At 42.9% G+C, this 15364-nt stretch overlaps 1 protein-coding gene across 3 annotated transcripts; it reads left to right on the plus strand.

The window, feature by feature from the left end:
• The first annotated feature begins 1863 nt into the window (after window positions 1-1863).
• Window positions 1864-14419, plus strand: emp3a (epithelial membrane protein 3a (MAM blood group)). 3 transcript variants are annotated; one of them, XM_018725522.2, is made up of 7 exons: window positions 5714-5787; window positions 8103-8328; window positions 9138-9283; window positions 10258-10362; window positions 11993-12095; window positions 12921-13061; window positions 13909-14419. In XM_018725522.2, exons 4-7 carry the CDS (start codon window positions 10285-10287, stop codon window positions 14079-14081), a joined length of 495 nt encoding a protein of 164 aa, XP_018581038.1. In that variant the 5' UTR covers window positions 5714-5787; window positions 8103-8328; window positions 9138-9283; window positions 10258-10284; the 3' UTR covers window positions 14082-14419. The 3 variants fall into 3 exon arrangements, with proteins under 3 accessions (XP_018581040.1, XP_018581038.1, XP_018581039.1); XM_018725524.2 differs by lacking the exons at window positions 5714-5787; window positions 8103-8328; window positions 9138-9283 and adding an exon at window positions 1864-1927; XM_018725523.2 differs by lacking the exons at window positions 5714-5787; window positions 8103-8328 and having other exon boundaries at window positions 9103-9283.
• The last annotated feature ends 945 nt before the right edge of the window (window positions 14420-15364 follow it).

Genomic DNA, 15364 nt, shown 5'->3' on the forward strand with positions numbered 1-15364 from the left:
GTTGGAACATACTGGCATGTCTGCACTGTTTGCCAAAAGCCGGTAACCTAACCTGTCCTGTCCATTCGCAACACTTTTTTTTGGGTCCTGAAACCAGTTCCCTCCTGTTACTTGTAGACCTTTTGTGTTTACTAGGAACTGCCTAAACAGTGTTTGGTTTGTGTCCCTCCCATCTGCTTCCATACCTAACATATGCAAAATGCCAAGCCCATTTAAATTTTGTGCTTCACATTTGACTGTTTTAGGGACTCTCACTATCGATTATTTTGTTAATCGAGTAATCAGACAATTTTGGCGAGTACTTGAGGTTTTTTTTTTTTTTTAAATGAAAATAGAATCAAGTGAACAATAACGGATCATGCTTTTCATTTCAAAATTGAAAATAAAGCCATGGTCAATTTTTGTAAGGCTCATAATTCCTTGATTTGTGTGATTAGTAACCATCAAACATGCTAACCCCAGCGGGAGTTTGAGTTATGAAATCGCGATGAAAGTAATGTGAATATTTTGAGACATGGAATGGATAGTCACGCCAACTTCACATTTCGTCAGAGTTTATCTACATTCCATTAAAATGTGCTGACGGGTGTTTAAGTGGTGTAACTCTTTATAATGCAAATACATCATGTTCGGTCTTGTGTCCGTTTAAAACAAACGGCGTGCAAATTAAGAGTATTCAAAATGATTAAAACTAGTAGTGAGCTACGTGCTGGCAGAGCATCTGTTACGCCTGGATGTCGCCTTTTGGTGCTGTAGCATTGCAGATGTGCTGTTGTATTTAAGTTGGTTTTTGCACAGACTGCAGACAACTATGTTGTTCTTTTCTTCTAACGTGAAGTGTTCCCACACGGTTGACTTTTTTTTGCACGGACCCTCGTCGATGCACCGCTGCCGTTCCGCCATTTTGCCGAGTACTCGACACGGCAAATTGTACTCGGGGGGGGGGGGGGTTAAACCGGGTACTCGAAATGAATCGAGTAATCATGACAGCCCTAGTTTAGGGACTGTTCCCTTTTTAGTGACAGCAGATTTGACAGAACCATTTTTATTTATGAATTGAACGGTACACCCTACGCATTAAAAGCACTTAATTCACTTACCTGTTTGCTGTACACTTGGTTTTACTCTTGTGAACAGGTTTATTAACTTTCAGAGAACAAATTTCTACATAGGGTCCTCAACTCAAACACTATCAGGACTAAAAGGTCTATTTGTAACTCTGCAAATCCAACTACTGTCACAATCTGTAAAAGTGTAATAAATGTGCGCATGTAGCGGACGTCCAGACACGCATCCCTCGATTTACTCATGTTAGGTTCTGTGAAAACCTCAGATAAAATTATAGAATATCAAAAAGACGGCTGAGACACTTGATGGGCTGCAGGCTCTGTCTTTTGCGAACTTGAAACATCCCATGCAATGTTTGTCAGCATTGTGCCAGTTTCACTTTAGCATTATCTCTAGCCACTCTGTTTTCTTCTGTCTGGTTCACGTTGGCTTTTTTTTTTTTTTTTTTTTTAAAAAGTGTGGCGAGCCTAGCTGTGGTTGTGAAAGAGGGAAATGAAGACGCAAGCATCGTTTCTATAATGCAGTATTAGCCACAAGACAGCAAAGGGGTACAGCTAGGCTAAGGTGTGTGTGTGTGTGTGTGTGTGTGTGTGTGTGTGTGTGTGTGTGTGTGTGTGTGTGTGTGTGTGTGTGTGTGTGCGCGCGCGCACGCTTATTTATGCACTACTTGTTTGCATTTGTGTGATGTATTTTTTTTTTTTTCTGGATTTCACATGAGCCCTTGGACTGCAGTTCTTCATAATCTTTGACCGCATCGCCGTAGACAGGACTTGCAGCCTTCTGTTCAAGTTGGACGAGCGAACGAAGAAGAGCTGCATCCAGACAGAACTGGAAAGCCACATCTCTTGGATCTTACAAGGTGTCAGACTCCTGCATAAACAAACCAAACCTTGAGAAATAAAAGAAATGTGAACACCTGCAGTCCAAGGAAAAGTATTGGCATTTGCACCTTATAAATCCTATCTGATGACATAATTCAGATGGCAACTGAAAATTTGTCAGCAGTTATGCAAGTTATTTTGCTCCAGGTGAAAACATTCAAACCCCACCCCTAGCTTTAGTACCCTTGAGCAAAGTACTTGCCTTAAATTGCTCCAGTAAAACATTACATGGCTGTATATAAAATGGGCAAGTTCTTGTAAGTAGCTTAACGTTGATGCTTTTCTCCAAAGCGGCCCTACAGCTAAACGAATAAATGTACGTGTGCAGACGGAGCCCTCTCTTTCTGAAAACGTTGTGCTGTAGAAACATAACCAGAAGTTGGTCACTTTGTGGTCGCTCCTTGTTTACACCTCTCAAGGTGGGTTGCAGTGCAGGGAAATGATTTGAGCTGAGTTCTGCTTGAAGAGAACCATCATTTTACCCTGTATACATCTGGGTTGTTTGTCGTATTTACACGATTATGCAGTACCGATTCTTTTTATTTCAAAATCAGCAACTTTGGTTATTGTTTGTATTTGCCATGAAACGTGATGGAAAGTTAACTAAATATCGAGAAGACTAGTATTACGCATTTTCCTCTAAAGCAACTTATATTGATAAGGTACCTCCAGTTATTTACTCATTTATACAGCTGGGTAATTTTACCAGCTCCCTGAATGTTTATTTTTAGTGTCAACTCACACCTTCATGACCAGGTGAATTTATTATCTGTCAAATCATTATCTTGAGTTTTTTTTTAATTTATATTTTATCTGATGTTTTTCTGCAGAAGTGTCTATTTATCAATTCATATGTCTGGGTAATTTTCCTGGAGCAATTAAGGGGTAAATACCTTGCTCAAGGGCCCAAAAGCTGGAGGTGAGATTTGAATGGGTGACTTTCATATCCAATGGCAACAGCTGGAACCGCTATGCTACCAGCAGCCCCAAGTTCTACCAACCTACACACGTATTGAACAATTAATGGCAACAAAAATGCTGACGGTAAAGCGGTTCTTAAATATAACCCACTGTGGCACAGCGAGTAGCGGTGCTCTCACAGCACCTGGGTGGTGCAAGAGGATGTAGGTTTGATCCCCAGTCAGTCTGGGTGGAGTCTGCATGTTCTTCCTGTGTATGTGTGGGTTTCCTCCAGGTGCTCTGGTTTCCTCCCACAGTCCAAAAAAAACATGCTGTTCAGGTTCACCCATGATGTGAGTGACACAGAGAGTGTGTTCCACTGATGTATGGATGAGTGACCCATTATAAGTAGTGTATCTAGCAGTGTAAGTCACCATGGTGAATAAGGTGTGTGGGCTGGTAACACTACATAGCATCCATTGTAAGTCGCTTTGGAGAAAAGCATCTGCTAAATGAATAAATGTAAATACAAAAACAACAGTTTAATTTCAAGTGGAAGGTCTTTAAGATGCTCATAGTGATTGTTTCATAGCCGCAGGCGGAAGGATGAAAATAGCGTCTTGTACTGATGGCTTTGAAGTGACAAAGTTAGTGTACAATGTGGCTGGGAATTCACTCTACATACACTATTGTACAAGTACTTTCTGGCTTTGTACAACCTCCAAGCAAAGCGCAGTGAGGGGAAGTCAAGTGTGCAAAAATGTGGTAAACTGAAAAAGACTTACTAAATGGCCCAGTGAGAGATTCTGTACATTTTATTTTTCCGTCCTTGATGGCACTTGGGTGTCAAACATCCTGACACCAGTAGACTTTCACTTCCTTGATTTCACCAAGTAGTACTAAGTATTTAACTGCTGCAGCATTTTATTGTAAAAAAAAAAAAGTATATATTCCTGAAACCTTAAAATGACACTTTCAGCCACTTAGCGTTGCCTTTTTCTTTGAAGAAAGTCAGTGTTGCTTTTTGATATTGAATGGTTTCTGTGGGGAGGGGAATTTATTCATGCTGACAGCCGTATTTATCGTTTGTTTGAGCTGCCATGCGAGGCACCTGCTTGTGCCCTTCGTGGAAAGTGTCATGAAGGTCCAGTGTAAAAGCTGAACTACCCCTCCAGCCTTGAGTAACCTACTTACCGACCCCTATTGTTCAGCGCGTCCAGCTTTGTCTGGTGACCCAGCGTAAGAGGTGCTATTTCCTACTGAATAAGGCGAATCATTACACTTCACTCTTATGACTCTTCTCACCCATATCAACAGTCCTACATAGCCATCTGGGGGCTACCTCTGGTTTTTATTCTGGAAATGATCAGCTCACGTCACAGGACAAACCAAGGTAAATTTGTCAAACCTACGAGCCAGAAATGAGTAGGGTGTTTGTCACTGTTTCCATGCTGTTACCAATGTGGTTAATAACCTCTCTCTACCAAACGTGTTCTTAACCTTCTCTAGGCTGCAGGCTGCGCTTAGAATCGGACAGAACCCAAAGGCTGCTACTTAGAGAAATTTCAATACTCTTGATTTATTTTCATCACATTCCTCCGATGTGGTTCTCCAAAGTTACTTACTGTTGTGCTACGTACTTATTTACCGCTTTATAGAGCTGGGTAAGTTTTACTGGAATAATCTAAGTACCTTGCTAAGGAGTTCTGCAGTTGTAGATGGGGTTCAATCCTATGCCCATGGAGTTCAGAGGAAAAGGTCTACTTGCTACCTACTACCCTTGAGATTTAGCTACTTTCACACACAATTATATCACTGAGTAATATTTCCATTTTAAACATGTCTTTTGTAAGACAGTGTTATTTTCAAAGCGAACTCATGTTTCATAGACCCCCAAAGGCTCCCTACGCCATGGGTTGAGAACCCCTGTTCCAACAGAACCTCTCACTAGGTTCACTTGTAAATTTATCTCTTATACTGTTGCCTGGCTGCAGTAGGATACGCACACACACGCACAGTGCTGCATCAGAGTATGTGAGCCCTCTGGGGATGGTCATTATTCTTGTATGAAACATTAAAATAAGCTTATAAATGATGATGATGATGATTTACACTGCTGATTCTACTTACCTACCTGGTATAACCAGTGTAACTTGTGATTCACTTATTTTCACACCTGCACTACTACCATGTTTCTACTCCACGCATGATTTCCTCTAAAGCATCATATGGAATTGGTCATTACACACCTATTATGTCGCATAAGAAACACTGATTCTCACTGAATACCCATTTTGTGGTAAAACTAAGGGACACAAATGGCTTCGCACATTAGCAGACAGCGCGGTATTTGCGACACGTGAGACTCTGTTTCGCCATCTGCAGGATGTCTAACGCAGTACATGCCTCACCCTCCAAAACCGCACGTGTAAATTTGAACGGTTTGCACCACTCAATTTGCCGTTTTTTGCTCCTTTCCTGCTAATATCCTTCTGCCTTGAAAACATGCCCATTTTGATCCTAAGCTGCACGAGCGGCAAGATGAGGGAAATGCGTCGGTTTCCTGCAAGAAGAGAGTAATGCGCTGCAATACGTGGCGTTTCTGTGAAGGGTTCTGCTAAAGAACCAGGTGAAGAGCTGTGCGTAATTTCCAGGGGTTCGTTCACCTTCGCAGGCAATAGCGACCTCACCTGGGCTCTACTTTCAGTCACCTTGTGCTACTTCTCTTCCTCTGTCACGTGAAGCTGCCCAGCACAAGCGGCGAGTTGCCTTTCCAGTGGCTATGAGGTTAAAAACACATGACATGGAGGTGGTTCAAAATCACAGGCCTCAGCTGATGAGACCCAGTTCTTCTCTTTCCATCCAGTGCTACAGATGTATCCATGGCCACCATGTCCATCAGCTGCTACTAAATCCTTCCACCATGGTCCAGGTCACGGTAAATATTCCATTTAAACTTCTGTAACGTTCTCCTGTCTGGTCTTCTTGCCTCTGCCAGCAAGCCTCTCCAGTTGATCCAGAACGGGACTGTAGGAGTTGAGGTTGACCTGCCAAAATGTTTCCATGTATCTCCCCTCCGGTCTTTCTCCGCTGGCTTCCCGTGGCTGTCCGTTTCAACTTCAAGACTCTGGCTACAGACTACAAGACAGTTAAAGGATCTGTACCCCAAAACCCACAGGGTCTGATTGCACCCTAACTTCCAGCAAGAGCACTAGGCTCTGGCCATCAGGTAGTCCCACAACTGAGAGGTTCAAAATGAAAAGTCTGTAAGTTCTTGGTTTTGGCTCCAATGTGCTTTAATGAGCTCCCTCTGCCCTTCATAGCTGCTGAATCCCTTTAAACATTGAAGAATGTCTCCGAATGCATCTCTTGTGAACCAATTTTTCTTCTAACCTCCTAAATTCTCCAAAAACTTAGGTTACTTGCGTCATCTGTCACAATCGCTTTTACTTCTCCTACCAGTTCTATTATATTCAGATTCCTGTGTGAGATGTGGCAGCACAAACAATAACGCCCGACAAACGAACAGTACTTCTGCAATTGCGTGTTTGCATCTATATAGCTTTGTCTGTTGTGAAATGCGTTTTCGTTCGCTGTGAGTTGAGTGCCCTTTTGGATAAATGTGTCTGCTACATGAGTTTTAATGTAAATTCACATTTATGTATGTGTGTATATATATATATAGCGCATGTATGTATATTACAGTGGGGGGCATGGTAACGCGGTAGGGTTGACTGGGTACTGCTCTCCGGTGGGTCTGGGGTTCGAGTCCTGCTTGGGGTGCCTTACGACATACAGGATGGGATGCCAGTCTATCTCACACACACACATATACATATATACATACATACATACATACATACATACATCATCCGAAACCGCTCGTCCCATGCAGGGAGCCAGAGCCTAACCTGGCAACGGAGGACAGTGGACACCAGTCAGTCGCAAGGCACCCCAAGCAGGACTCGAACCCCAGACCCACCGGAGAGCAGGACCCGGTCAAACCCACTGTGGCACCGCACCCCCTATGTATGCATGTTATGTATATATTTATGCATATGCATCACACCCTTACATATTCCACACTTGAAGAATATTTTTTCAACAAACTATTACCAATCGTTGCAGTAGCTTAAACCAGAACATTATTTTCCTGTGCTGCGAAGGGGTCAAATGTAGAAATACAGAGAGCTGCTGCGAATGATGCTGTGCAGTTCCCTGTGTGCAGTTTGTGGACTGTGGACTGGACCCTAGGGGGCATCAACTAGTTACTGCAGAATCCGGGAAAGTTCAGGGTTCTCCTCTTCTCGACCCGTTTCCTCCGTCTGGCTCTCAGCGTATCGGTTTGATAACAACGTTGGTCTCGGAAAGTCGGCAGAATTAGATTTTACATCACCGTCAAGCGTCCCTGAAAGTCGGGTTTCTCTCCCAGCCGCATCTGGAGAGTGGCAGGGAAACGGTGTTTGTTTTTCTTGTGCAAGATGAAAAATGTCTGCAATCTGTCTTGGTGGTCCTGGATTCCTGATGACAGGAAATGGAACGGGTCTCCAATTAGCTGCAATTTGACTCGATTTAGACGCTGCCAAAACAAGAATGAATGAAACCGCTGTAAGATAATGTCCCCATTGCACAATCCCCGCTCCTGTGATCGCTCGCATTTCCCCACCCTTCATAATAAGTCTTCAAAGAAACTACTTCGTTTCAAACATGTGGCGACATTTTTCCTTTTCAGCAGAAAACATCGAGGTAAATCTGCTGCATCCTGTGCTGGTTTCGGTATTTCGTGTCTATTCGGATAAATATATCATTTGCTCATAAGTAAAAATGATTCCCTGCATTCCTGATAAAACCACTTTCTTTGGATGTATATGTAATATATTTCTGTTTCAAAAGTCACTTACAGGGCTGAAACTATAACTTCTCGAGTGTATGTTAAAAACTTCCATGTTCACAGTTTGGCGCGAGGTTTTGTTTGCCCGAGATCTCCTGTTGCACCGAATGAAACGGCTCTCAAATATGAGCTTGTGTACAGTAACTCATCTCAGTGGAAATATTCACCGGCTTATTTGATGATTCTCCCTCCCTCGTTTCCACGGCATCGAGACACGGAGGGCCCCGGTAGGGATGTTCCATACTCCGTGAGCACGGGCCGGGCCACCGGACCGGGACTTGCTCTCAAAGTCGTATTTACAGCGTGCTCTTTCATGTGGCTCGCTGCTTTTTCCGTCCCTGGGTGGGTCTCGCCACATGCAGCTCCGAGGCTGGAAGTCTGGACCAAGTGTGCAAGTAGGAGAGCCCAAAGGAAATGGGCGTCGAGGGCTTCTCCCAGAATGCGCGCGCCGTTCCTCCTCCTGCCTTTTTCCCAGATTTTGGAAGAAGAGGGCAGCGTCCGCTCGACAGAGGAGGAGAGGAGCGCGAAGGAGAGCGAAGAGAACGAAGGGCCTTTCGTTGCCCAGCAACTCGAACGGTGAACGTGAGGGTGAGTCCTGGCATCGCGGATCCACAGCTTCGCCTGATTTTGGTTCAGTACCGTTAGTTCGTAGGACGTACGGTACATTCTAGTATGAGAACGTTGAACTTTCCAGTGTAATAACCTCACGATGTCGGTGTGATGCACCCTTTGTACTGCTCTCCGAGATGCACATCGCTTTGGAGAAAAGCGCCTTGAGGTTGTGTTGAGCAGAGCAAAAAAAAAAAAAAAATCACTTCCATTCATTTTAACTGTACTGCTATTTGCTCTAATGTGGTCTGTGGTGTCATGAACACATATAATTAAAAGTTTATTGCAAAGAACAGAACACCAAATACGTGTTGTGTCGTACTTGAAATAACCCTTGTATGGTTTAAATTTGAAAATCTTAAAAGAGGTGTTTGGAGTAAGAGGTATTTATTTTACTTAGAAATAGTGAGCTTGTGAGAAAGTAAAAGCTGATCTTGCCTAGTAATATTTGCTTGCACCAAATCTGGCTCGTTTTCAGTTTCTGGTTCTGTGTTTTCGTTGTTCTGGGTGTTGGTTCCTGTGAATACCAGCCAGTCGTGACGCCATAAAAGTTTGCAAACCTTACGTTGACCAAATGCAGAGAGCGTAACGTGCATCACACCCATTTCTGACCTCTACTCAGGTTTAGATGTCAGAGTTTCCATTGAATTGTTCTGGATACTGGCTTTGAATCACTCTCAGTTAAGAGTAATTTAAGTGTTTGTTTTATTTTTTTTTTTTGTTTTTTAACATGTATTTACGTTGATTACGATGTGTTTTTTCACTAAATGAAACCCGTGGTTTCCCAGGACACAGTGCTGCAGTGTTGCCGTGCCAAAGCAAGACTTTTCCCAGCTCCTTTTCTGGGACATGTGTTCCTAAACAGTCTATTTCTGTGAAGGGGAAAAACAAGCTTTGGTTAAACATCGTCTCCTCCGCACCCTGTCGCCATCAGGTATGGCTGATCCACACAATCTGCCTGCTCCATGGTTCTGGAATGGAAAGGATGGGAAACGCCGTGAATGATGCCACACTTCATGAATAAATCCTGTTCATTACAAACCTGGAAGGTCTAAAGTGGTTCATACCTCCTTGGAACCTTCACAGCATGGCGTCATAGAACTTTCCTTAGTTTTTTACATGACAGTTCTGTGGCTTCATTTATGCAAATAACACAATTTTATACATTTATTCATCCTCCGGGTGCTCTGGTTTCCTTGCACACTCCAAAAACATGCTGTTCAGGTTCCCCTGTAGTGTGTGTGTGACGGAGTGTGTTGCACTGATGTATGGATGAGTGACCCATTGTAAGTAGTGTATCTAGCAGTGTAAGTCACCATGGTGAATAAGGTGTGTGGGCTCATAACACTACATAGAGTTCATTGGAAGTCACTTTGGAGAAAAGCATCTGCTAAATAAATCAATGTAGAATGTAAACGCAATGTAGTAATTTCAAGTGAAGGACATTTCTGGAAATTTGTTTCCATGTGCCTATTACATTTTTATATTTTTACAGCGCTTAAGAGAAATAAGATGATTTAGGTAGAAGGAAAACCTGATGATACAGTTGCTAGTGTAGTTCATTTTTGGTTCTGACATTTAAGGGATTTATATTAACTGGAATCACATAATATGGTTTTCTGCTATTGTTTATATATCTAATAATCATTGTAAAAAAAGCATATGAAATCCCTAAGTACAGAAACAAAGTTGTCAGCCTGTTTAATGTGGGGAAAAAAAGAAACTTTTCTCAGATGCCAAATTTACACAGCACAGTGAACTTAAGTTTTGGTGCAAGCTGCCTTATTAGAGGCCCCAAGTCAAGATGGGCTACTATGTCTAGCCAGCGCTCTCTTCCTCCCAGTACATGTCTGTGCTTTTGTTTTGCTGTCATTTCCTTCCACTCGTGTGACTGATTTTTTTGCGCAGGACCCGGTGGCTTAACTCCAGTTCGCAATGGCTTTCCTGCTGATATCTGTGACCCTCGTACACCTTGTGACCTTGGCCATGCTCTTCATTGCTACCATGGAGAAGGTGAGGTCCAGCTTACTGTTGAGCGTGTCCTTCTGTCCTTGGGATTATGGCACGATTCTCCTTTACAACATACAGAGTATAACAAAGCATGCGTTATCGCAGATGCAATGAAATACAACTAGATTTGCGTAATAATAAATAAATAAATAAATAAATGGATGAACGTAATTGGGGCGCGGTGGGTTTGGCCGGGTCCTGCTCTCTGGGGGGTCTGGGGTTCGAGTCCTGCTTGGGGTGACTTGTGATGGACTGGCGTCCCGTCCTGGGTGTGTCCCCTCCCCCTCCAGCCTTACGCCCTGTGTTGCCAGGTTAGGTTCCGGTTCAGCACAACCCCGCTCGGGACACACAGCTTCGGACTCTGTGTGTGTGTGTGTGTGTGTGCGCGCGCGCATAAACGTAAACCTAATAAACTATGGATAATTGTTCACCAGGTTGAACAGCTGAGTAACTGTTCTGGAGTCACTGAGCACAGGTACCTTGATCAGGTGTATTACTACTCCTAACTACAGAACAGGGGTTCAAACCAGTTTCCTTTGATTACAAGGTTAGGGTTCTAACTACAACACAACCTGGTGTTTAGTTTCGAAATGAGTGACCTGCTGTCTTTACACAGTAGCTTTATAAACGTCTGCTCTCAGTCCGGATACACAGCAGAAATAAAGGTGAGGGGGGGAGAAAGGGGACATGGCTCACTAGGTAGTGTGGTGCTTAGAGCTATCATCTTGCGCTAGAAAGGTTCAAATCCCACCTCCTGCTGTGGTGCCCTTCCACAAGGTGTTTACTCTGAGCCGTGAAAGTGACCCTGTTGTGCTAATAGCTAAGCGATTGTAAGTCACTTTGGAGAAAAGTATTAGGTAAAACATAATTTTTCCTTTGAATTTTTTGTGTTTATGCCACTGCATTAATGGGTCAGATGTTTAATAAAACATAATAATTACACATTTAGAAAATTATTAGTAACAAATTAATTGACATTTTTTGACTCTGACTCTTCATTCACGAGGGCTTTCAAACACAGCGCTTGTCTGATGGAGTCGCACGTCTACCGCCGTCCCCATGCCATAGCTCTTGCTGATGTCATTTTTGTGTTTGCTGCACAATACTCTCTAATATTCTCTACAACCTCACTGTGACCTCCTGTTTGTGGGTCAATGTTCAAGTGCAGAATTCCAGAGCATCATACTGCTTGTTGATCCTCTGCACTCCTTTTGCCTCCCTGCTAAATGTTGTAACGACCCACATTACTGTTTTAGGAGGGAAACCTGTGTAATGTAAATAGTTGCATTCTGGGAAATAACGTGAAATGTGGGTGTGCAACCGCTGGGGGCACTTAGGGGGAAAATGATGGGGAGACTGTGTCTACCAGTGTGTTGCGAGAGAGCCTGGGGACACTAAGCAGGTTGGGGAGGCTGGGCTCGAGGCGTAGATCCTGGAGGAAGCGGGGTCCTCGGACTGTGAGCGTTATTTCCATGGTGCTGGTGTTCAAATAAATCCTTTGTGATGAACGCTGTCTCCACGTCCTCCTTCACCCCATTCAAACCCACGGCGCTGCGAGCTACAATATGCTTAATACTTTTGTCTTAAAGTGTGACGGGGGTTCTGATATGTCTTTCTCTTCCCTCTTTGTCAGTCCTGGTGGGTGTGGGCCGACACGGAGAACTCGGACCTGTGGTATAACTGTGTAACCGATAACGTCACTGGCAGCTGGCTGTGTGCCTCCGTTAAAGAAAACGGTAATTTTTCCATCCTGACGGCCGTTCATCGTATTTGGTTGCAGTGAAAATATCTACCTGGGAGATTTTCTTGTCGTTTGGAAAGAAGAAATGTAGCACATGCTATGAATCTGAAAGTATGTAAAGTCTGAAGGAAGAGGGACTCGGAGTCATGGAATGTGGTTTTTTTTTTTTTTTTTTTTTTTTTTTTTTTTTTTTTTTTTTTTAAAATCTCATTTTAAACGTTGCCTCAATATTGCATTGGATCATAATGACTGTTCCCTTAATATACAAAATGATTATAGTTCTAAAGAGTGGTCAGTAAGAAATTCTAGAATTCTATGAAATTGCGAAAAAAAGAATAAAAATGGCCAGGCTTGGCGTGCCAGATCTTTCTTTCAAATTGTTTTCTCAAATGTTCCTCCTAAGACTGGAACGCTGAAGAGTCGTTTCTCTGTTAGGGATGTAAATAGCTGGCAACATGCCTTTTGCCATGTGAACAATTTTCAGTTTTGTACTCGACCGGTGAAATGAAATTGATAATGAATGCTTTGACAGTGAACAATAACTAAACAATTTACGTGGTAACAAGGAAACATATTACAATGTTTTCTTTCGCAAATCTTTTACAGAAAACAAAGTAAAATACAGTGGAAGAGATTTTTGGAGTATGTATGCAACGCACAGTAATTAGCCACGTGAAGGCTTTAACTCAAAAAGAAATGTTAACAGCCTGGAAAATCTAGAGGTGATGGCAGAAATAATTATCCACCAAATGCCCCGCTCTCCCAGATTTGAGTTGAAGGCCTCCTGTTGAGGGTTTCTTGCTCTTTCCTCCCTGTTCAGATTGGCTCCAGGCTATGCAGGTTCTGATGGTGCTGTCTGTCATCTTCTCCTCCATCTCCTTCCTGGTCTTCATGTGGCAGCTTTTCACCATGTCCAAAGGAGGCCTCTTCTATTTCACTGGCCTGAGCCAGGTGTTTGCGGGTAATACACATTGTCCTTTTCTGCAGAATGTCTCCGTCACTTTGGAGAAAAGTGCTCCAGTGATCTCGTAGGTGTTCCATACCATTTCTCCAAAGCGAGGTACATCTCAGAAAACAGCTCCAGGAGCGCATTACTTCAGCAGAAAGAGAGTTGATGGAAACAGCTCTCGGTCCAAGGATGTATGCGGTACCTGCCCTTGCTTACGGCCATACTACCCTGAATACGCCCAATCTCATTCGATCTCAGAAGCTAAGTAGGGTTGAGGACCCCTTTTTCTCAAGGATCTGTCCCTCAAGCCAGCCTGCCTTTCCCACAGGCAAACACAATCACCCCTTTATATTCCCCATAACGGTTAAACACAACTCCATTTTACCCATAATTCCACTATTTACAACAAACATGTTTTCCCACCCTAACTCGTGGTAACACGGGTCTTTACAATATGAACTAGTGTACATCACACAAGTAGCTGCATGTAAGATTTTCATTATTAAACAAATCGTAATTAGAGTATGTTTAAATTATTAAATGCATACACGTTTTTGGAGCACTTATGGGATCAGGGGCAAAATGAAAAAGAGTTTTAAGGCCCATCTTAAATGTAGACAGGTAGGTGAACAGAAAAAAGTGAAATATTTCTCAGAAGTCAAAAAAAATCCATAATAGCGGAAGCAGAGGTCCGTTTACCAAACATGGGTACAGCTTTTCTAGGGCTGTTCTACCGAAAGTCTGTAAACCGTCAGTCCATATACCGTGGTATACCTGCCTTGTTTTACTGCTGCTTTTATTGCTTACTGCATTACTTGAGCTCCCTCTCTCTCGCTCTCTCTCCTTGCTGTTTGTTCAGGTCTCACAGCGTTCACTGCCACCCTCATCTACACCCTCCGGCACAGGGAGATTCTGGAGGAGTCACGGCCGCTCTCCGGGGAGTTCGGCTACTGCTTCATCCTGGCATGGGTGTGTGTGCCAATCCTGCTGTGCAGCGGGGCGCTGTATGTCCATTTGCGCAAGAGAGAGTGACCTTCATCGCTCGTTTACTCTCCGTATTTGACATTCCGTTGTTTCTCTCGTTGGCTTACGAGGAAATTCACATTTATTTATTTAGCAGAGGAAAGAATCGCGACATAAATGCCGGTTCTCTGACTCATTGCCAAGTAGATCTGCTGTCAGGAATAGCGACAGGTTTGTAGTTTATAAATGTCTGCACCTGCAAAAAATATTCGCTTAATTTTGAATTTTAGTCCTTTCATACTTATAATCGCAAGAAGAGACAATGAATACAGGAATATATGTTTGCTGGATGCTTTAAAAGTTCAAAACTCGTCTCACCGTAGAAAAAATATACACACACACATTTGCTGGCCTTCTGCTCCAAGTAATCTATATATGTAGGTTCAAATATAATGCTTTGTTTAAAATATAACCATTTTAAGATATTGTGTTTTGTTACCATGTATTTAAATAAATGGTGTAAAAGGCCAAAATAAATCCATTTTCCTGGTGAATGTTACTTGACTGGAAAAGGTAATGTCTTTATAAGTTCATTTTGAGGTGGTGTGGTAAAAAAACACATGAACGTGCTCAAATACGCCAATGAGCTGGGGCTGCCGTGGTCACGGGTTTGAATCCCACCTGTCCCTGTAATACCCTTGAGCAAAGTACTTATGCTTCATTGCTCCAGTAAAATTTACCCAAATGTATATATGAGTGAATAACTGTACGTAGCTTGACGCTTGTAAGCTGCTTTCAAGAAAATGTCAGCTAAATGAATAAATGCAAATGCCATTAAATTCACTTCTAATGTCGACATTCACCACAGAGGAGCAGCATCCGGGCACTGATGGTTAAAAAAAAAAAAAAAATCTTGCAGTATGTTGGTCTATTTAAATACCTTGCAGATTCATCTCCTACAAACCAGATGTGTTCACGTCGTATCTCCGTTGCACCGTTTTTCTTCCAGAAATACAAACATCTCTTTCCAGTTCATTATGTACTGTACCATTTCTGAATAAATGGGAGTGGAGAGCAGGAATAACGACAGAAAATATTTCCGATACAGTAATTAATCGCAAAGTAAGCAACCAAAATCACATCGATACTGAATCGTTGGAATAACCTCTTCCCTATGCGTTCGTTGCACTAGGCAGTGCCCGGAGACATACAAATCGCTAGTCTATGAGAAGTTACAGGTAGTTCCCTGCCTGCAAAGCCTGTTCATCATCCATTAGGTGTGTAGCAGTGTGTGTAGGAATGTACTGAGTGATGAGAAAAAGATGTAGACGAGAGGTGTGCCACGGCACTCC

This window comes from Scleropages formosus, chromosome 22 (genome assembly GCF_900964775.1).
Source record: "Scleropages formosus chromosome 22, fSclFor1.1, whole genome shotgun sequence".
NCBI lineage: Eukaryota > Metazoa > Chordata > Actinopteri > Osteoglossiformes > Osteoglossidae > Scleropages > Scleropages formosus.

Coding starts and splice junctions, on each gene's coding strand:
- emp3a (XM_018725524.2), top strand. CDS start 10,285: ATGGCTTTCCTGCTGATATCTGTGACCCTCGTACACCTTGTGACCTTG. Junction 12,096..12,920: donor TGCCTCCGTTAAAGAAAACG/GTAATTTTTCCA, acceptor CTCCCTGTTCAG/ATTGGCTCCAGGCTATGCAG. Junction 13,062..13,908: donor CCTGAGCCAGGTGTTTGCGG/GTAATACACATT, acceptor CTGTTTGTTCAG/GTCTCACAGCGTTCACTGCC.